The sequence below is a fragment of the Gouania willdenowi genome, chromosome 6 (genome assembly GCF_900634775.1).
Source record: "Gouania willdenowi chromosome 6, fGouWil2.1, whole genome shotgun sequence".
NCBI classification, from domain to species: domain Eukaryota; kingdom Metazoa; phylum Chordata; class Actinopteri; order Blenniiformes; family Gobiesocidae; genus Gouania; species Gouania willdenowi.
This window is the reverse complement of record NC_041049.1, coordinates 67,688,286-67,710,789: the sequence shown is the minus strand read 5'-3', so window position 1 is coordinate 67,710,789 and position 22,504 is coordinate 67,688,286. Positions and strand designations below refer to the sequence as shown.

Here is a 22,504-nt window from a genome sequence, read left to right as displayed (position 1 = left end):
ATTTTTGATCAATCAAATTTAGAGACTGGGATGATACTGCCAATGTACTAGTCTAAAAATGTTATTATTTTTAAATATGTAAGAATGTGGATATTAATTGTGTGAAAACTAGTTCGCACAATTAATATCCACATTCTTACATATTTAAAAATAATAATACAATTTTTAGGGAAATGAGTGCATTTAATGCTCAAGAACCAGTCTGTATCAATGAGAAATTGTAAATTAGTTTCGATTAATTAATTAGAGGGTTAATGTTTATACAATTGACGTGAATGTCTTTAAAAACGTATTTTGTAAAAATGTAGCAATGCTATATTTTTACTGTAACATATAATGATTTGATTTATAAAGTTTAAACCAAACTGGTGTGGCGCAGTGACGGTTCTCGTGTTTAGAGACAGAGTGAGACCTCCTGCTCATGACGTCACAGCAGAGCAGCTTGACTTCTGTCTTTCCCAATGACACCCAGTAGTAGAATATGTTATAAACCAGTCCAACGCTGCGCCTGTTTGCTGCTTTTCCAGTGGGATAAACGCGGTGAGGTGTGACACTTTAGGTCAGTGAAGTTTAATGTGGGCTGTGTCTGTGTGTTAAAGGACTTTAACTGTGCAATTCTCCTTACATCAGGCTCCATAACTAATGTCAAACTATCGCGTGATTTTGCGGGATGTGAAGAGTACTAACAGTTAGAGATGTAACGATTCACTCAACTCCCGATACGATTCAATTCACGATACTGGGTTCACGATACGATTCTCTCACGATTTATTTTACAAAATGGGACTGCAGAAAAAGGAAAAAAAATACTGTTTTCCTTTTGTTTTTCATTGTCAAAAGAATCCCATGATAAACTATTCAAAACAATGCAATTTAATTAAAAATAAATCTTGAATGAAATAAATAAAGGAATAATACGCCTATTAATTTAAATTCTGGTTCTATAGTAAACAATGCAAAACTGCATAATAGTTCTTTTTAAAAGTGCAACTGAAAATGTATTTTGTGCCTTAACAATTGGACTTGAAAAAATAAGTCATTTACCTGTATTCACGTCATATTTGTTTGGACTAGCAGAGGGCGCTGGTAACCCAGTGGTCGGTTGGCATGCAGATATCTTGCAGTGAAGAAGAGATGCTATGCCAGTAGACAGAGCTAATAGAAAAACGTGACTTTTACAGATATTCACGTAATATTACAGATATTTTTTGTTGCTAAAGGGGTAAGGAATCATTTATGAACATGTTTAGAAGTAGAAGGAAAGAAAGTATTAGAAGATTCCGCCCACCGCCAACACTTCTGGATAGCGTGCTCTGCTGGTTTAAAAAAAGTACTTCGATTCAATTTTCACAGGTATCGATGTGAATCGTGATACCTATGAATCGATTTTTAACTGCCTTACGATTCATCGTGACATCTCTACTAAAAGTACATAGAATATCTTTGATTATATTGTGTTATTACGGAAAAATAAAGCTTTGATTCATGGAGCATGACTCAAGCATGAAATAGAGTATTTAGTAGTGAGTCAACTCGACGACAGCAACAAATAAAACCGTGAAGACGTGTTAAAAATGAAGAATTATTTCACTTTAAATCAGAGTATTTACATTCAATTCAGTTTTACATGGAACCAATTACAACACATTTTACCATACATTATACAAATATCAAAATTACATTATTGGTGATACATGGCTATCATTTCCATGTGTTTGCACATTTGTGTTTTTTCTTTCTTTCTGCTATTGTTGTTATTTTTCTAATTATGTATGTTGTTTTCATCTTTTGCACTATTATCCTATGTCAGTATTTGTGTTCTTACTGTCTGCTCTTATACTGTGTTGCTGCAAATGTTAATTTCCTCTCTGGGGATTAATAAAGGTGTATTCTATTCTATTCTATTGTACCTCCTCCATACACTGAGACACTTGTTGATCTTGGTCCATAGGATAAAGTTGCTGACCTACACCGAATCTCTAACGTTTCCTTTGTTTTTTAAACGCTAATAATTTTGTATTTGAGTCTGACATTGTGTCAAACCTACTGTATTTATGGATTGTTCAGCAGCCAATTGTCTTTTCCCAAAAGTGCCCTAAAAACTGGAGGACTCCTATGAAATAACATGAAAAAAGTCCATCAATATTGGAATCAAATGCCTTTAAAAATTAAATCTGAACACTTTGCATTTAAAACACATCTTGTTCTTTAATTTCAGATTTAGTATGGAGAGCTGTAATTCTGAACATATTATGGTTAATATTTAAGTGTATGTATGAAATAAATATATCATGGTATTAACTTATAGCTTAATGTTTTTTCTTTTCTTAAAGGTTGACTGGGGTCCCCTTGGCCCTTGAAGATGCCTGCTGGTGTGTCCTGGATTCGGTATGGCCGGTTTTTGGGAGCTTGCATTTTAGCCATGTTTGCAGGAGCTCAAGCCGTTCATCAGTATTACCTCCCAGATCTGGTGAGGAAATAAACGGATTATACAATTGAATAACTATTTGATATTTTTGGTTTTCAGGGTACATCCATTTTTTTTTTTTTTTTTTTTTTTTTTTTACAGTCCCCCATCATAAATACCTAATAGCTGCTACGAGAATAATTTATAAATAATTTATTATAGCCTCAAGAGTGGCCAAAAAATGGCAAATTAAGAGGAACTAGGTGGAATGTAATGGCAAAGGGTAGCTTTAATGAGCAAAATGTGGCAAACATTAGTGAAAAAGGGCAAAGATATGGAAACAAGTGGTATGTTCATCACCTCCATCAGTCTTGCTTTACTTCTAGTTCTTCATCAGCTTTCACATATTCTGGTTATACCATGCTTTAACCCTCCCAGTGTCCTCCCAATTTGCTTGAAGAGTGGGTGGAGGCAAACATGGCAACAGGTGGCCAAAAGGTGGCAAAAAAGTCTCTAAACTAAGTGACTAAAATGGGCAAAAAGCTTTCAAAAGTGGCCAAAAAATGGGCAAATAAAGAGGAACCAGGTCTGCCAATGCATCCTCACTAATGAAGACATAAAGAGCCACATGTTGAGCATCACTGACTTAATAACGGCTTCTACGTGGTGTTGCTGATAATGTAATGGGCTGGTCTGGACAGTAAATGCCAGGGCTGAATGTTTGTCTCAGTCCACTCCTGCCAGTTCTCACTATTGCTTTTATTTCCTTTTCTTTTCCAGACTATTCCTGAAATCCCTCCAAAGCCCGGGGAGCTTCGGACTGAACTCCAAGGCTACAAAGTCAGAGAGGAAGCTGCTGCAGCTCTAGAGCAGCTCAAACAAAGAAAGAACACAGACTGATGTGGAGTCATACCGTCTTTATGTGATGGACACTCGTCAGACCAAGAGGAGCTTTTCAACCAGCCATTTCATTAGAATCAACCGAAAAACAATGTTTGTGTGTGAGATTTATTTTTAATGCAACAATGAAAATTGGACTGGAATGTATAAAGTAACTCAAATACATTTAGAACTACAGATGGAAGTAAACATGGTGTAATTATTCCCTGACTTATGGGCGGGTCTTCTGTACAGGGTTTCCGGCCTTCAAAGTTTGCGATCCTCCGCATTGAATGACCTATAATGTGCATTTTGGACTTATTTTGTGTCAAATGTCTTTCATTTATTTTTCTAAATCACACTGTTAATGTCAACAGAATATTTGCTGCTGAACCAACTTTTGTCATGATTTCTAGTAGCACAAGATAAAGTAATGACGTCATCAAAATATCAAGTGTTGAAGACATTCTTAAATGTTTATCCAATAAGAACAATAAGATACAGTAACCCTGAAAAATAACTGATTTATCTGCAACTCATGAGTAGAGTATTTACAGTATTGTTGGAGGTAGTGTAATAGGACAAATTAAGATGTGTCCCTTAAGTACATCTTATTCTAAATGCCAATGGCAATTGTTAATTAATTGGCATTGTTTGTTAAAATGTAATCAGTGTAACGATTTGATCCCTTTGTGTTAACTTAATGTTTATATTTCACAAAGAAATACAGAAAAATCAGAACACTGGGTGAACTTTGAGTGTGTTGCTATTATAAATACAGTAAGTGATGGCTTTGTTGACTTTGTATTGTATTTTCAATTATTTATTCAATACACAAAAAGTTATAGGAATCTGTAACAACTGATACATCTACTTAAGCTTAGTCTGAATAAATCTGAACCTTCAGATCAACTGAAATGTCAATATTTCATCATCATGACTTAGTTTTGTATCATTCAGATAATGGGATGTAAAAATGTATGTAGTAAAGCAACAGTTTTAATCTCCTGTAGGGTAAATGATAACAATAATGCCAGATTTACCAATGAGTAACAATTTAGTCCCCAAACTTTTTTTTGTTTTAAATGGAAAAAGAAATTAATACAAGCCAAAATATTTAATTACTATAAATAATAAATCCGGAGTAACACCGTTCAGGCTTTTATGTATTTTCATCATACGTGTAAAAATCATTGACATTTTAGTCTATACAAACTCAGTGAATAAAAAACGTGCAATTATTATTTGTAATTCATTACACTTTAATAATTTCTAAATATTTCACAAGAAAATGTATACAATAAAATGTTCTCATCTAATCTCATGATTGTCCATTAAAACACACAAATCACCTATTTTTTAAGTGTTGATAGACGCTTATCTACATCATTTAATTTACCCCTTTCAAAGCAAAAGTAAAATATCGTTAATAACCAGGAAAATGTATGGGACTGGTGAAAAGGGAAGTGGTTTACGAATCTTCCGGTGTGTGACGTCACGCAGCCTAGCAACACTCGCAAACAGAACCCAATCAAAACCGTAAAACTACACAACAGAAGAAGAAGAAGAAGCAACAACTTAAACGTAAAAGATGGACACGCAGAAAGAAAGAGACGTCGCAGAGTATCTGGAAAAACACAAAATAATGGAGCTGATGGAGAACATGACCAGCTTGCTCTTCTATCACAGACCAGGTCAGAGTTCACCTTTCATCCTTTATCACAAACAACAGTGTTAACGAGGGTTAAGAAATCTTTAATTCGGATTTAAAATCGGAATAAACCAGCCACCTAATCCTGATTTAAGTTTAATTCCGAATTAAATTTGCATTAGAAATTAATTTTAAAGAGGATTGAACTTTTATTCTGAATTAAAGCGAATAAAAGCAAATAGCATGCCAAACTTTACCTGTCAAGTAGAAACGTCGCGAGTGAGGCATCAGTGCGAAGCCCAACCTGTGCTTTCAGCTCACGCCATCGTGTGAAAGAATGTCCTAAAACCACTCTGGTCTTGTTTCTTTTTTCTGAGGCCTTTCTCTTCTTCTCATACACTTCGTAGACAGATTTTCTCTTTCGACCCTCAGCCATTTTCAAAGGACCCGGTGAGAACGGCGAGCTTCAATGAATGGCTGAAACCGTAGCTGACGAGACACACAAACACTTCAAAGGGCGCATGCGCAGCAAGCCAAAACTTTCGCTCGGGGCGCACACGTACGACGTCCTTACGTCAAAATGATTGACAATTAGGAGGACCAATAGTCTTGATGATCCACCCGAAATTAGAAGTAAAAAAAACTTTGTCCACGATACCTAGTAAAGCCACCCACCAAGCAACAGTATCTAGCTGAAGCCCCTGACGGGACACAAGTCTCTGGCTGGACGGAAGTGCCCTTGACGTGAAAGCGGAAGATATTTTTTTTTAATTATTATTTCTTTTTTAATTAATGAACATTATACACAAACAAACATAGGCATAATTTCATGAACAACTTAAGCATGGGTTGAACATTAGGGGTGTGTATTGCCTGGCATCTGGCAATATGATTTGTATCCCGATACATAGGTCACGATACAATATATCCCGATATATGACTTAAGAAACAACTAATCTATAAATTTGTACAGCTTCAAGTTGAAATAAGAACAATGGCACATGGCTGGGTACAGAGGATCTAGGTAAGGAGACATCACAAGGAGCCGTCTGCACCAGGAGCAGAACACAGACCGTGGGCACAGGGCGCTGAGACGGAGCCCCCAGTCCACCAAAATAGCAGAAGCCATATTTACCATCACTGAGGGCCACGAGACAGACAGCACCACTGCCCATCACAGCCCCCAGTGCAGAGGGCTCCCACCAAGGAAACACTGGGATAGTAATCCTGAAGCATAACAAAACTAGTTAAAAAAAAAACGTAAAAAATAACAATCCTAAAACTAATGTTATGGCAATTATTATATTCATCATCATATCGTCAAATGTGTGTTCATGTGTACAATTTGTCATGTTTTAATACATGATGACTGCATTACTCTTTGCATTTTTGAACAACTGAGTCATGTTAGATTAAACAGTACAGATCGTATTGTATCCACAGTGCTCCTTTTTTATTTAATTTTATAATAAATCGTTTTTATAAAATCATCACTGCTTCGACTGGACTCCATCATTCAACCAGAGCAATAAATCATGTCTCCAAATGAGGTCGACCGCAAATTTGCCGTGACACTATAAAAACAACATAAGATAATAAAAACATCAACTACAACAATCCTAAAACTATAAAAACAACAAAAGGTAACAATAAAAACATGACAGATAAGAATCCTAAAATTATAAAAACAACAAAAGATAATAAAAACATGAACTACAACAATCCTAACACTATAAAAACAACAAAAGGTAACAATAAAAACATGACAGATGAGAATCCTAAAATTATAAAAACAACAAAAGATAATAAAAACATGAAATATAACAATCCTATTAATACATAATTAGTTAAAAGCTTGTTTGAAAAGGTGAGTCTTGAGCCACATAATTGTATTGGTTTTATCTTATCCAGAGAATCCCAGAGAGTTCCTCATCGAGCAGCTGGAGCAGCTGAGGAAGTCCCAGAGTGATGGTGAGAAAGCACCAAATCTGTTCAACGACTCAAACCTGCAGGCAGTCTTTAAGATTCTGGACCCTGCAAACACAAACTACATCACTTTTGCCCAGTACAAGCAAGGTGAGGGTGGCCACAGTGTGTATAAAGACACTGGAATAAGTTCATTACACTGTGCATTTTGATTCAAACTTTACAAATGTTTTTTTTTGAATGGATATATTTGTTCTCAAAAAGGACCTACCTCAGATAATTTAGATAAAACAGTATTGTAATATATTATTCTTTACATTTTATTTACAGCCCTCATCACTCTGGGGATAAAAAACGCTAATGAATGTCCTGAGGGCGTAAATGAAGACCGGATATCCAAAGAGACGTTCATAACAGAAGCGTGAGAACTGCATTTATACTTTAACCAGCAGTGAAAAATACATCAATTAATTGTTACGGCGTACGCTTGATCTCATTATTCTCTTCTTCTGTTACAGAATTCAAGGCCAGCAGAGATCTTCAGCAACGTATGCACAGCCCTGACCTGTGGATTATGGTTTTCTTAAAATAATTGTTTCTTTGAAAAGAAGCATTCATTAAAAAAAATAAAAACACCAAAAACTTCAGGATATTTTGTGCTTTCTTATTCACACAATAAATATCCATTACAACAAGTTATATTGAAATCAAGCATTGTAAACTGTTATGGTGTTTTTTTTCTTCAAGTCTACATATCAGTTTTCTGATCCCTTGTATTTTATTTTAGACTTCTTTTTTTTTTTTTTTTTTTTTTTTTTTGCAAGTTTATTTTTCCTTATTGTAATATTGATGAAAATTGTATTTTTGTATTAGGAGATTTATGGTTTTACAATCAATTTGGTGTTGTTTGTCCTTTTTGTCATTTCTGATATTGTAAAAATAAAAACTTCCGCAGTTGATCAAATATATTTTTTACAAATATTGTTATTGATTGCAAAAAAAAAAGGCATTACTGTAAAATAGAACACACATAAATGCATCAACCTTGGCTGAATGTAAAAATGTTTGAAAAAAATGTATACGATGCTTGGAACAAATGACTGCGTCTGCACAAATTACAACTGACGTGTTTATTCAAATTTAGAAACCTGTTAAATTGTAAATAACTATGTAATATATGGGTTGTAGGAATTGTTTTTACTTTGTGCCCTGCACTGTACTGTTTTATTTCATTCTTCATTTTATTTAATTTTTTTGTTACCGTTTCCTATGTAAAATATTGGTATTGAAAAAAGTCATGTAAAATTGTACAATGCTTTAATTAAATTTTAGTATTGAATGTGATATGTAGCACAGCAATGTTTCAGGGAATGTTCTAAGCTACCTCTTAAGTTTGTAATGCAAAATAAATATTAAAAAAACATCTGAGTTTTTCTGTTGTTCCCATCAACATTTTTTGGCCGTATGTATTTTTAGAACGTATTTAATTTTTTGTATGTGTTTTGGACATATATAAGCTCATGGGATGCATGTGTTTTTGTAGACCAGACATGGATAACTGGCAGATGGGTTCTTTTTTTTTTTTTTTTTTTACTTGTCTGCACATGCTGTCAAAGGTCAACACCACAGGAAGTGCAATCATTATGAGACAGCAATGCATATTTTGTTATTGCAATAAAATACATTGATTTATTTTACTGCTTAATTGTGACCATCACCAGCCCTCCCTAAGGAAGGGTAAGAAATCTTTTATTATAGGGAGGATATAAAAAGGGAGAGCAGTGTTACACCTAAGTGGAGGGGGAGGGGAAAGGGAGCAGGGAGGAGAGACTCAAGACAGGAAATAGAAAAGGTGGGGAAGAATAGAAGAATAGCATATGTGCAAAAAAAAAAAAAAAAACCGCTACTGCAAGCCCAGGAACTGCCCTGGGCCCGCAGATGCAGCCAGGCCAGCAGAAGGAGCGGAGGCCAGGGAGCCCCAGGCAACCCCCCCGCGGCCGAGCAACCCCCCAGATTCCCCCAAGATCCCAGGCTGAGAGGCAGCCACCGCCCCCCACACACACATCCGAGGAAGCCCCAAGCAGCCGAGCACCCAACGCATCCCCCTACCGACCCCAACCCCCAACCCCAAGGCCCCCCGCCAGCATCCAGCCCCTCCCCACCCACCCACACCCAAGCACCCAACCCCCCGAGGGAAGGGCCCAGAGAGCCCCCCGCCCGAGACCCCAGCAGAGGAGCCAAGGCCCCCGCCCAGCAGACGGCCAGAGCCGCGCGGAATGGGCAGCCGGCGGGCGCCCGCCGGTGGGCCCAGAGACAGGGCCCACCAGGCCAGAAGGACCCGGAACGGAAGCAGCACCGAGAGTAGCGCCCCCAGGGACGACAACCACGCCCATAGATGCCGAGGGCACCAAGGGGATGCTGCAAGCCGCCCTGCCGGCCGCCAGGCGCACCGACCAAGCACCCCAGAGCGCGCCAGATCGCCTTTCCTTGATGCCGCCCGCGCGATGCGCCCCATGCTCACATGAATGTTGATAATGTGGCCCTTGGATCAGACAATCACATTTTTGTAGCGCTCTCTGTTATAAAAGTTGCCCAGCTCTATTGTAAAACATTTAGATATTGGACAGCTGTGTATATTTATATGTAATTTTTGCACATCTGTATTTTTGGACTCAAGTATTCATTGCGCGGTTTTGCACAGATGTGTTTTTTGCACGTGTATTTTCTTTTTAACCTGTTTACATTTATTGCTCATATGTATTTTTTTGGGCATATATATTTTTGCACATATGTATTTAAAATGTATTTATTTACAGAATAAAATAACCAAACAGTCTTCCAACTCCCATACATTCATACCACAAATCATCCACACATTCATAGTGTTGTAACAGGAAAGCGAAAAATACCGTAAATAAAAAAGGAGCGCAAAGCAAACAAAAATTAATAACATAACAGAATGAAAAATAAAATAAAATCAATAATACTAATCAAAAATCAACAAACAAAATACAACACATTTAGAAAAAACATTTATAACATGACAAATGGCTCACCTTTAGAAAAGTACACCATATGATTATATCTCTAACCCATGTGTATTTTTTGGGCGAAAGTATTTTTAGCACATTTATATATATATATATATATATTTGGATGTATGTAATTTTGGGCGGAGGCCAATTAATTTTTGCACGTGTTTTTTTTTTCGTTTTTTGCTCTGTATTTATATTTGAAATATTTTTCAACGTATGGTTTCTTTACGTATCTATTATTTGCATCATTTTTTAATTTTTCACGTGAGGTATTTTTAAAAAGCGATACCGCTTTAAAGGCGCCTTAGCAGAGGGCGTGGTCAGGAAGTGACGTCATGGCCTAATTAAACGGACGGACACTCCTCGTTTGACTGAAGCTACTACTTGTATATTTGTTTAATTTTTCATCCACGCTAAACCTCACGGTTCCACCCACAGACGGCCTTCAGAGGAGCTGAGCATGGGCACCGTCCACGCCAGGGTAAGACTGCAGGACCGTAACGTGTTCGGAGTGACTTTGACCTTTGTGTTACAGACAGAGCGACTCCTGCTGCTCCTCTTACTGTACAGACATACAGACAGTGAGGGACAGACAGCAGGGCTCAGGTGTTCATCTGTGATTCTTAAGCACTCAGCCAACAACAGCTTTACCTGCTGTTTACCCAGCGACTGCCAGTGTCAACACGTACTAGATCTGGGCGATATGGACCAAAACTCATACCTCGATATTTTTTCTCAAAATGGCAATATACGATATTAATCTCAATTTTTTTTTTTTTTAACTCAATAAAGTTTTACCAGAAAGACAATTCTGGGTTAAATTTACTGATGAAAAATGCCACACAGGCATATTTATGAACAGCTGCACAATATGTGCCACTGTTAGCTTTTTTTTTTTTTTTTATCTAATAAGGGACAGCACGTGTGAGTGAGTTCTGTAGTGTGGCTTGTTTAGGGGAAGGTCTGGGTTACGATGCACTCAGCAATCCATCAAACTGAGCTTTTCATGCTGTTCTGAGAAGTAACGGAAGCAGCGACTCCTAAAACGAGTATTTTAATGCAAGATAAGATATAAAATGTATATCTCAGGAATATGGAACAATTGTAAAGAAGGACACTGTTTGACTGTACTGTATGAATAATATTAAATAATTGTATGATGTGATTTAGGGTGCACGGTGACTTAGTGGTTAGCACGTCCGCCTCACAGCAAGAAGTTCCTGGGTTCAAGCCCTGGGGTGGACTTGGGTCCTTTCTGTGTGGAGTTTGCATGTTCTCCCCGTGCTGCGTGGGTTTCCTCCGGGTACTCCGGCTTCCTCCCACAATCCAAAAACATGACTGTAAGATTGATTGGAGTCTCTAAATTGCCCATAGGAGTGAATGAGAGAGTGAATGGTTGTCTGTGTCTGTGTTGCCCTGTGATGGACTGGCGCCCTGTCCAGGGTGTACCCCCGCCAAGCACCCTATGAGAGCCGGAAATTGGCACCGGCAGACCCCCGCGACCCTGTTAAACGGGAATGAGCGGGTATGAAAATGGATGGATGGATGGATGATGTGATTTGTATTGTGTGATTGTATAAATAAATAGGATAAAAAAAAAAAAGATATATCTCGATATAGATGATAATGTCATTTTCTATATCGCCAAAATAGAAAACTCGATACATCTTGAATCTCGATATATTGCCCAGCTCTAACAGACACAGTCAGTCATAAATGCAGTTAAGGCAATTTTGCACTTTTAAATTAGCTTGTGTGCTAACAACAAATATGTCTACATGCATACCAAATGAAAACAAAAAAAGTGTGTCGCATTGAATCATGTTTATTATATATTAATATTTTGCAGTTAATATTTATGCTTGTATTAGTGGTGAACATGTAGAGACAGATCATTATTGATACTGTGGTTTATGTTTTTGTTTTGAAAACACTCATTCTGTTTATTGACCTTTTTTGTACTAATTTTTAAAATGTATTTTCTGCATTTTAAAATAGTTTCAGCTTCATAGGAGAGTGATGCTGTCTCTTTGGCTATCTCTCACTATTGTCAATATGCGCGTACATGTGTGAAGGGTAGAAAACAAGCGCTAGCATTAGCCTGCATCTTGTCTCAATCAATGAGCTTTCAAGTGAATGTGTTTCATGGTTTTAAGAGGGTGTGATATGACACTGAATGATTTGTGGCCCTCTGTGTTGCAGAGCCTGGACCCTCTGCCCATGCAGGGGCCAGAGTTGGGAGTTCAACCAGATGACATCGAAGCTCCAGGGATTGAACAAGAGCCCAAGCAAGAAGTTCTTGAAAACAGAAATGTAAGAAGAAGCTGCCTTATAGCATGAACATTAAGGGCCCTATTCTCCGGTCTGGACTTAAGCGCTTTTTTACGCGCCTCTCTCCTGCGCGTATACTCCGGTCCAGGATCCTGACACGCCCACCACGCGTGAATAGATCAAAAGCGCGTAGTTTGTGAATGAAGCCGAGGAGGCGGACTGGGCCATGATGTCATTATTTTTGGGCTGTCTAGAAATCACGGAACATGGATTTTTCCCAACGCTTGTAAATGTCATTGAAATCCGTGAAAATGATGAAGCGCACTTTTAATTTGAAACGCCTGCGTTGATAAACAGTGTAACAGGTACTAACGACAGATTAACGTCTGTTTGTGTGGAAAGCCTGATTTTATTAACTTCTTCCATTCCTGCATTCAGAAATGATCAGCGTGTCATTATGTGTCATCATTACGTTACCTGTAGCTCTAAAGCATGAGCGTGTGATGCGCTGGAGGTTTGAGGAAATAATCCCACAGAGAGTCCTGGTTTAATCCAGAGGAGACAGAGATGTTTGCAGTGAAACAGAACCATTGGCTTCCTACATAATATGCAGTTTTAAATATAAATAGTTCAAAGCCTTATGCAGCTGATGTGAGCGAGTCCAAACTGAAGCTGAGCTTCATTTCAATATGTGTGGGAACAGTTTCTGGTATCCATCCTCTCATTCGTATTTCACCAACCTCTGAAAATAGTTGGACATCACTGTCTGTGACCAACGTGGACAGAAGTCTGACGTCCCTCAGAGTTTAATTTATCGCGCAGCAGCAGTCAAGCCGCAACTCGGGTGCGCACAGCTGATCAAATCCACTACGCACGATCGACCGTCTCTGCAGAAAAAAGAGTGGACGACACGGATAATCATAAAATATAATGAAATGTAAGACATTTTGTCCCGTCTAGAACTGTTAAATGTGAACATATTTAACCCTGTGACAGAGTCAGTTGGGATAGGTTCTTTCTGCGAGTCTCTTCTGCAATATGCAATATTAGTGCGAGTGGCTTAAGGCAAGGCAAGACAAGGCAAATTTATTTGTATAGCACATTTCATACTCAAGGCAACTCAATGTGCTTTACATGATAAAACATTCAATTGTTTAAAATCAATAAGAACATTTAAAATCAGTAAAATCAATTAAATTGTAACTAAGTACATATTTCTAGTGCAATATAATGTTTCACCTTTTCGGGGGTGATTTTCGCAGTGACTGACTTAAGTACAGGGGGAGAATAGCGCGCAGTCAACAACTGCTCTGCTGTGCGGCTTTTCTGACTTACACACATTGGAGAATAGAGCTCTAAATGTTTTATCTCTGTGGCTAGATAAAGAGTCTGTGAACATGTGGGTCCTCTCTTCCAAAAAAGTGTTGATCTATAGCCTTGTTTTTTTGTGTCTCCTCTTTTTTAGGTCGTGGTTCAACAAGTGCACATAGATGGACTCGGAAGAACTAAAGAGGACCTCCTAACTTATGAAATCGCCGACGTTTTTCGGGCAAAGAGCTTAATCGATGTGAGGATTTTTCATGCAGTTAAACTGGCTGATGCTTGTTCATGTTTTATCTTGTGATCGAGTGTTAATCTCCTAGAAATTCTGCTTCAATTTTCAGGTGATGAAAAAGTCCCATGAAGCCCGGCAGAAGCTGCTGCGTCTCGGCATCTTCAGGAAAGTGGAAGTTCTTATTGACACATCACGAGGTACAGCGCGGTCTGAACACATCCACGCATGACTTTGCATACACTAATAAACATTAGGGCTGTGCATTACCATGAATCTGATAATACGATATGATTTGCATATCAAGTTACGATATATATCTCGATACTAAACAATACGACATCGCTATATATTGCAATATCAATAATTGAAAATTTCATCTTTACAAGTACAAAATGGTATGAAGTGCAATATTTTTTTTCTTTAAACTTGCGAGGACAAGTAAAAATGGTAACTGTTCAAGTGCCAATATGAAAAACAAGTGGTATCTTTATCCAACTGTCAAATTACATTTTTCATAAAAGTTTAACTTTTGCTTCTACAACAGATTCTGATTCTGTTAACTATAACGCCAAACGTATCATATTTAATACATGAGTTTTGGAACTCTCTACATGATCAGAGTGATAATTTATTTCTTTAAAAAAAAAAAAAAAAACAATGTACAATATATGATTATATACATGCAATACAAGGATAATCCACCATGGGGCAGTCATTAGTTCAGTAGAGGCCTTTCACACTCTACACTCTAGGTTAAAGTTAATGCTAGGCTAATGTTAAAGCTAGGTTAATGTTAACCATTAGCATTAGCCTAATTCTAGGTTAAAGCTAATGCTAAGTCAATGTTTATGCTAATGCTAGGTTATTGCTAGGCTAATGCTAGGTTAATGCCAATGTTAGGTTGATGTTATTGCTAGGCTCATGGTAATGCTAGTTCAATGTTAATGTTAGGCTAATGTTAATGCTAGCTAATGTTAAGCTAAGGCAGAACGTTGCGGGCCAGCACCTGCATCCTCACTTACATTTTCTTCAGGAAATGCAAATATTCTAGTTATTATTATTATTATTATTATTATGTATTATTCCTCAACAGGATAAGTAAAATTCAGGGACAAATTTCACTGTAGTTCTACATTGTATATGACATGTTTATTAAGTGTGCAGGAGTAAGGGGGTACATGGCTTTAGGTTAAAGGTGTGAAGGGGTACGGGACTGGGAAAAGTTTGGGAACCACTGTTACTGTATATGTTATCAACTTCACCATGTCGGTTCCATTGGTGGATATCTCATTGTTGCAAAAAAATAGCACAAAAAATGCATGTATGTATGTATGGAATTACCAATTTGTTGACATTTTGATTATTTATTGTGTTTTTGTTGGTAAAGAAAACCAATATTTGAGCATTAAGACCGGATGTATCAAATATGATACAAATTAAAACTCATAAATGGAAATTGATATTTGAATTTGTATTTATTTTTTTGTTCTTATGGACTAATAAAGTCTCCAGTTTCAAAACATTGGAATTTTCTGTTGATTATTTAATGATTCAGGCTTTACAGGGTTAAGTTATTAAGTAAAGGGAAAAAAGTAACCACATACATCTATAAAAGTGTCCAGTATGTTTTATGAAAATAAAGTGCAATCAATTTCCAAGCTAAAAAGCATTGATGAGTGAGGTAGTTTAACAAGGTCTGATGTGGTTCACTGACACATCGTGTCCGGGCGTTTACATGCTATGCATGCTATGTATGCAATACATGTTTTTTTCTTTTAAAGACATAATTAAAAGATTGATTTGGACATTTTTAGGATCAATAAAATAATTGTGCAGTGATATATTGCGATATATCGCCATATCAATTTTTTTCTTACACCCTTAATAAATATAAACAAGATCTGTGTGGCATCATCTTAATCCTTTGATTGTCCCAACCCACTGATGGTTTTACACTAAGCTGATTGGCTGTAAAGGTTAATTTACACTAGTTCTTATTTATTGTGTTTTAGCCATTTTAGTATATGTTAGTTTGTACTACACTTTGCTCCAGCTGTGGTTAGCTTTAAAGTGCTCAATAAATGAAGTCAGGTGAACAAATCATTATTTTGGTTTACCCTCCTCAGGTGAAGGTGCTCTTCCTAATGGCCTCGATGTGACCTTTGAGGTCACGGAACTAAGACGACTGACGGGCAGCTACAACACGATGGTGGGAAACAATGAAGGAAGTATGGTATGTATTCATTAAAAGATAAATCATTTAAAATCCCATAAGCACCATAACGAGCTCCGTCATGTCCAGCCCTTTGCTTGTATTGTGATAATTTTAGTTCTTAAATGTCCTCTTTTCACATTCCTGTTGTTTTCTTTGTCTCAACGTAGAGTATTGTTTCTGTCAAAAGACTGTGAGTTCACACATAAATATTCCTGCAAAAATTTAACTTTTTTCTAATTTACATGTCAAATTTTCATTTGTATTTATGTATTTTTTTTTCTCCTATGGATATGAATCTGACAAGGGCAGAATATTGTCAGATCTACACATAAGGTCACAGGCATGATGTGTCAAGTAAAGTTCTGTAATGCAAATGGAGCAAGAGCGTCCTAATTGAGATAGTGGATTTCATTTAAAATCCCTAGATAATAAAAAAGTTTTAAATTTCAAAAAGTAATATTGATATAAACTGTGGAGATGACACACCTGATTTTGCTCCCTATTTCTCCACATGTGCTAGTGTACTTGTAACCCTGTGACATTGTTTTGACAGTAATATTATTTCTAAGATTTGTATCCAACTGTGAATCTGAAATGTAAATTTCCAAAGTTGTACAAAGGTTTCATTTGTGCAAGAATATTTGTTTGTGCATGCACAATTATTTCTCTGACAGTAACCTTACCCTGTGCCAAATGTACTAATGAATCATAAGACAGTCAATAAAAAACACCAATATTATATCTTGAATAAGTCTTTTCTGTTCTTAAAAATGAATTTCTTTGTAATAAGTAACATAGAGACATCTGGTTATTCACTTAATCTCACCTTTTTAGAACTCACCTTTAATAAATACTGAACCATGCAGGAGTTTAAAAGTTTTTACAGGTGTTTGTGTGTTTTATCGTCTTGTATTTGTGTTGTCATTACGCAGGTTTTAGGTTTAAAGTTACCAAACGCGTTAGGTCGAGCAGAAAAACTGACATTCCAGTTCTCTTACGGTACCAAAGAAACTTCGTACGGCCTTTCCTTCTTCAAACCTCAGCCTGGAAACTTTGAACGCAAGTAAGAAATGCACTTCCATGTCACATCATTTTTTTCCATATGTAAATTAACAATTTTTTCTAAAATATGTATAAATATTTTTTCAAATTTAGCATTTCCCTCAATCTGTACAAAGTCATGGGCCAGTTTCCATGGAGTTCTCTGAGAGAGACAGATCGGGGCGTCTCTGCAGAGCTCACTGTAAGTAAAATTAGTGCAGCATTGGTTTTTTAAAGTTAATGTGTAATGTTTTTTTCCTGTTTATTTTTTGAGCATAGAATTTAGCATAATTTGACAGAATAAATCAAACCAAAGCTCAAATGATTTTAGTAAATCCAACATCTAATCCCAAATAAAATAATTATTCGTGCACTAATTTTCACTCTTCTACACATTCTTCTTACAATAGATTCTGACACTTTAAGCTTTAAGTTTTCTCATATTATTTAGGCTCATGTGCTATATGTGATCTAGAAAATAAGCACAGCAACAACAAGGTGTATTTCCACTGATTTCCTTCCCACAGTTCCCAATGTGGAAGACCAGTCAGACTCTGAAGTGGGAGGGCGTGTGGAGAGAGCTGGGCTGTCTGGCTCGCACCCCTTCGTTCGCCATCAGGAAGGAGAGCGGACACACACTCAAGTCCTCACTGTCGGTATGTGTGCTCTTTTGTACGCTGAAGGCCTTTAAAGCCAGTGTTTCTAAAATGTGCCATTCAACCATCTTTAACCCTAGAGACACCTTTGGGGACCAAACGTGTGCCTTTTGCTTATTCGGTTTTTTTTTCTTCTCAATATCTCATTCTGTTTAAAGACTAATTGTATGAACTTTAGCCAGGAGTCTTCTTTTAATATCATGTTCAGAATTCCTTGATCATTTTTATTGCAAGATGTATAGAGCAGAAGATATAAAATGTACTGACACTCTTTGTGTTTGGGACCGATTTGGATATACTGTACTGATATTTTGGTGATTTTCCCATAAATACCTAATAAATCTAAGCCTCTACCTGTGAAATACAAAATGCACCTTATTTTTGGAGAAAAAAAATGCACAATTTGTGTTTAAGCATAGAATTTTTTTTGAAAACGCTTTTATGAAGGGTACCTTTTGGTACTTAAGCTCAAACAGTGTGTTTCAATAAATGCTCGTAGCTCTAAAAGTAATAATGCCTCAAAATCAATGTTCCTATCAATTATCAACCCAGTCAAGACTCTAATGACTTCATACCAAATATTCCACTTTTCACTTTATTTTAAAAAAAAAATGCATATTTTGTATTTTTTATGACAGAAAGGGAATAAAAACTTTGAAGAAATACAGAAATATAATGAAAAAGATGCCCCGAGAGGTAATCAGTAGTGTAAAGGGCTTGTTATACTTTCGCCTGGCTCCGTTCGCGGACCGCGCACACTCCACAGGAGCGCATTGGGGTTTATACTCGGCGCATTCACCGTTGCAATACCTGCAGTCAAGACAGGGGGCGGTAGAGAAACTTCTACAGGAAGTAGTAGCAGTACGGCTCTGTACTAAAGAAGAAAAGCCCACGGACGGAAGTAAACAAACAACAACGATGGCGGCAGCAAGTCTGGCATGTAGGAGGGAGCAGGAATTGCTTTGTTTGTGGTTATTGGCTGCTCTTGCATTAAGACATGACCTAAAATCTTATTTCATGACACCGCAAAGACATGTGCCCTGGCAGGGCACAGTGATTATGAGAGGGTGTTTAATCGAATGTCCTGCTCAGCAGGTGAAAGGCTTAATAAAATCACCAAAGTTGAGTACACTGTTTCCATTGTTTTATTTTTTTTTTTGATTTTTGATTTTTTTTTTTTTATAAAATACAAACAGCACAGCACACAACCACAAAACTAAAATCAATAAAAAATAAAGTAATAAAAGAAAAAAGCATCAAGTTACAAACAAAATACACAACTGCTATTTAGGAGTTCTTTGGATGTGTTTTGAGTGCCTCTAAACGCACCCTGTGCACTTGAAATTGCGCCTCAGTCTTCCTTCAATGGCGTCCATTTCAAGACGTCCCGCACTTGTCAAGCAGAAACCAGGCTTAATGTGTTCCCTTTTTCCCAGCATGCAATGGTCATTGACACCAGAAACTCCTCCATCCTTCCCAGAAGAGGCGGCCTGTTGAGGATTCATCAGGTTTGTTTCTCCAACATAAACGTGATGGATCCAGAACAAAGAGGTTGACGTGTCATTATTGTTGAAGGAACTTGCTGGTTTCACGGGCGGAGACGTTAGTTTCCTAAAGGAGGACTTTGAGATCCAGCTCAACAAATCTCTCTTCTGGGATTCGGTAAGATGCAGTATTTTAGATCAGTGCTTCTCAACCAGTTATACTTGAGGAGAAATGAAGATGTTGGGCAGTTTAATTCTAAGATCATCTAGAATACCTCTTTGTAACAAAAGTACTTGTTATTCGTGTCCTTTAGGTCCTTTCTGCTTCCTTGTGGAGTGGTTTGGTTCTCCCCATTGGTGACAAGCCAACAAGCATAGCAGACAGGTACAAAACTTTAGCTTTATTCATGCATACATACTTTGAGTTTGGTTTTGCAGATACTGACGAACTTCTTGATTCAAAGGAATGCTGACGAACATGGTTTTGTGTCTAATGTTGATCTCCCAGGTTCTACCTTGGTGGCCCCACCAGTATCAGAGGTTTCAGTATGTACAGTGTGGGCCCACAGAGTGAAGGTGAGAAGCTACATTTGTTTTTTTCTAGAAGATTTGTTTGTTTAATACTAAGGTTCATGAATGTTTTACTCTCACAGGCGACTACCTGGGGGGAGAGGCCTACTGGGCAGGGGGCCTCCACCTCTACACACCTCTACCCTTCAGGCCTGCCAAGGGAGGCTTTGGAGACCTCTTCAGAACCCATTTTTTTCTCAATGCAGGAAATCTTTGCAACCTTAACTACGGTGAGCCATAATAAAACAGAAGGAAAGCCAGTTAGTTGTGACTAGCTTCATGTGAAGTAATGAAAAGCCAAACTCTGATCAAAGTAAAGGTGCATTAATTGAAAAGTACTTTGAAAATAATTAAATTCACCTGTTGGATTATTACCCAATTGCAAGTAGCTTGTATTTAATTACTTAGTGGTACAGTTTTGTTTATTTGTCTTTTTTTTTCAATAAAGCAGCAAACGTAGGACTACAGTAAAATACACTTGTGAAGTGATTTATTTATATTGTTAATTAAAATAATTTTAATGTTTCTGCTCGACAAATTAATCATAGCTGATATTGATTTACTTATTAATACCGTTGTTTATTTTAAAAAATGGTTAGATTGATTATTCATTATTGTTATTTTGATTTATATAACTAGTACAGTGCCCATTGGAAGTATGTATTCATGTGGGAGCTTAAGTAGAGTTGTCGATTATGGCCAAATGAGTATGTGTTTGAAGGACGGATGTACAAAGTGGTGTATACATATTCTGTATTCTGTAGTGTCATAAAGGGGTTTATTTGCGGGTGCAAAATGAAAAAGCGTGTGCAATTTCCCTGGTTTAATTCTATGGGACATGCGCATGATGAATTTGTTGGGTTTTTTTTTTACTCATTTTTATATTTTTGTCGTTTGGTGTATTTTTCTGTAATGTATGTTTTGTAGTCATTATTTGTGTTTTGGTATCTTTCTGCTTTTTTGTATAATTATAGTTTTTTGTTGCCATTGTAGTGTGATTCTGGAGTCATTTTGTATATTTTTGTAGCTTTTTTGGTGTAGTTTTGTGCATTTCTGTTTTACATTTTGTGTATTTTTTGTATAAATACTTAGTTTTTTTACTCATTTTCATATTTTTGTTGTCATTTGGTGTATTTTTCTGTTTTGTATATGTTTTGGAGTCATTTTGTGTGTTTTTGGAGCCTTTCTGTGTATATTTACAGTTATTTTGTCGGCAGTGTTTGCTGGCTCAGATGCGCGCTCAGCTGGAGTGCACACACGTGACTATGATGTGATTACGGTGTGCAGTGATTGGCTGTAGTGCACCACGTGACTAAAGGCTCCGGCAAAGGATGATTTTTTTTCTTTCAGAAAATTGTTAATTAAATGGACTATTTCAGTTCAAACAAATCCCACGTTGCACAGCTTTGAATCAAGCTGCAGCTATGTATCAAGCATGAGCTCTGTCTGTCCCTGAACACCAGAGACAATTGAGGCACAGACACACAGAGATTCCTTGCTTTAATAGATATATTTTTTTAATAGATTCTGGTCCACAAACGGAATCATCAGAAATTTTTAATACACTTTATTTGAATACAGCACAAGCATTACCTTGAGATGACTGTTTAAACACATTGTTTTGTGAATGTTTCTGAAGTATTTGTACTTTACGCCCCTTCTGTCATACTTTGGCAAAACAAAGTTTATATAAAGGATATAAGCATGAACAGTTTTGTGCTTCCAGTTTGGTTAAAAAGTGTGTGTGTGTGTGTGTGTGTGTGCGTTGCTCAGGTGAGGGGCCGAAAGCTCATTTGAAGAAACTGGCAGAGTGCGTCCGTTGGTCGTATGGACTTGGAGTTCTTCTACGTTTGGGGAACATTGCCAGACTGGAGCTCAATTACTGCATCCCCATGGGAGTCCAGAGTGGTGACAGGTGGGGCCTGCAGGATTTATTATCTTATTATTTATTTCACCTGATATACTGTCTTTTTACTATCAAATAGGGTTTTACCTTTTAATATAACTCAGCAAAGAAGTACACAGAGCTTTAACATAAACTCTAAATACTTAGAGATTTAGAGATAGAGATAGTTCTATGTAATTTATACGTTTTTTTATTTATATATATATATATATACTGTATATGATTGTAAGTAAATGGGATTATTAACAGTCTGAGTCTCATGTTGATTTAAAGCATATTTCTAAATATTGTCCGTTTTCCTTGCAGGATATGTGATGGAGTCCAGTTCGGAGCAGGGATCCGGTTTTTGTAAGGTTTTGTTTTAGCGAGCTAAATTCTATTGGGAGAAGAACGTCTTGTACAGGACTGTTGTTACAAATTAGTGCAAATAAAGTGTTCCCACCAAATTCATGTTGTCACTTTTTCCTTCCTGACAGAAGTTTGTCACATTTAATGGTTTCTATAAAAGTTAATTGATATTGAGTTAACAAAACTATTGGTTGTCATTTTATCTTCCAGATGTTTGTATGTTAGATCTGGAGTCCCCAACCACCAGGCCATAGACCAGTTTGGTAACTGGGCCACCGCAAATAATTTAATTTTTTTTTTTAATGTATGTAATTGTCCCTTCCGATTTAAGACAGAGAAAAAAGAACACAAAAGAAAATTAAAACCACAAAATACACATGTCTGAGAGGAAGTATAGGATTTTTAATCCCTCCCCTTTTTCATCAATAATTCAATATTCAGCTTCTCATCCATATATGACTTAGTTACTTATTTGTTCTAATGAATAATACTAATTATAATTATCCACATCAAGCTATACTTAATAAAGTCAACGGTAATTTTGTGTTTACTTGGGTTTC

General features: G+C 36.9%; 3 protein-coding genes across 4 annotated transcripts; all 3 read left to right on the top strand.

The window, feature by feature from the left end:
• The first annotated feature begins 401 nt into the window (after positions 1-401).
• uqcc6 (ubiquinol-cytochrome c reductase complex assembly factor 6) lies at positions 402-4,086 on the top strand. 2 transcript variants are annotated; one of them, XM_028450455.1, is made up of 3 exons: positions 402-540; positions 2,334-2,470; positions 3,188-4,086. In XM_028450455.1, the coding sequence occupies exons 2-3, from the start codon at positions 2,363-2,365 to the stop codon at positions 3,305-3,307; spliced, it is 228 nt and encodes a 75-aa protein (XP_028306256.1). In that variant the 5' UTR covers positions 402-540; positions 2,334-2,362; the 3' UTR covers positions 3,308-4,086. The 2 variants fall into 2 exon arrangements, with proteins under 2 accessions (XP_028306256.1, XP_028306255.1); XM_028450454.1 differs by having other exon boundaries at positions 408-559.
• Positions 4,087-4,770: 684 nt separating this feature from the next.
• On the top strand, positions 4,771-7,505 carry efcab10 (EF-hand calcium binding domain 10). Its single transcript, XM_028451010.1, has 4 exons — positions 4,771-4,980; positions 6,849-7,013; positions 7,194-7,284; positions 7,382-7,505. Exons 1-4 carry the CDS (start codon positions 4,878-4,880, stop codon positions 7,425-7,427), a joined length of 405 nt encoding a protein of 134 aa, XP_028306811.1. The 5' UTR covers positions 4,771-4,877; the 3' UTR covers positions 7,428-7,505.
• A 2,718-nt stretch (positions 7,506-10,223) lies between these two features.
• samm50 (SAMM50 sorting and assembly machinery component) lies at positions 10,224-22,042 on the top strand. The gene is made up of 15 exons (XM_028449792.1): positions 10,224-10,379; positions 12,101-12,211; positions 13,635-13,736; positions 13,834-13,921; positions 15,851-15,957; positions 16,872-17,002; positions 17,095-17,182; positions 17,508-17,636; positions 19,073-19,144; positions 19,212-19,298; positions 19,435-19,505; positions 19,629-19,696; positions 19,774-19,920; positions 21,464-21,605; positions 21,903-22,042. Exons 1-15 carry the CDS (start codon positions 10,359-10,361, stop codon positions 21,946-21,948), a joined length of 1,410 nt encoding a protein of 469 aa, XP_028305593.1. The 5' UTR covers positions 10,224-10,358; the 3' UTR covers positions 21,949-22,042.
• The last annotated feature ends 462 nt before the right edge of the window (positions 22,043-22,504 follow it).

Coding starts and splice junctions, on each gene's coding strand:
- samm50 (XM_028449792.1), top strand. CDS start 10,359: ATGGGCACCGTCCACGCCAGG. Junction 13,737..13,833: donor GGGCAAAGAGCTTAATCGAT/GTGAGGATTTTT, acceptor TTCAATTTTCAG/GTGATGAAAAAGTCCCATGA. Junction 17,183..17,507: donor GCGTCTCTGCAGAGCTCACT/GTAAGTAAAATT, acceptor TCCTTCCCACAG/TTCCCAATGTGGAAGACCAG.
- uqcc6 (XM_028450455.1), top strand. CDS start 2,363: ATGCCTGCTGGTGTGTCCTGGATTCGGTATGGCCGGTTTTTGGGAGCT. Junction 2,471..3,187: donor AGTATTACCTCCCAGATCTG/GTGAGGAAATAA, acceptor TTTCTTTTCCAG/ACTATTCCTGAAATCCCTCC.
- efcab10 (XM_028451010.1), top strand. CDS start 4,878: ATGGACACGCAGAAAGAAAGAGACGTCGCAGAGTATCTGGAAAAACAC. Junction 7,014..7,193: donor TTTTGCCCAGTACAAGCAAG/GTGAGGGTGGCC, acceptor TTTTATTTACAG/CCCTCATCACTCTGGGGATA. Junction 7,285..7,381: donor GAGACGTTCATAACAGAAGC/GTGAGAACTGCA, acceptor CTTCTGTTACAG/AATTCAAGGCCAGCAGAGAT.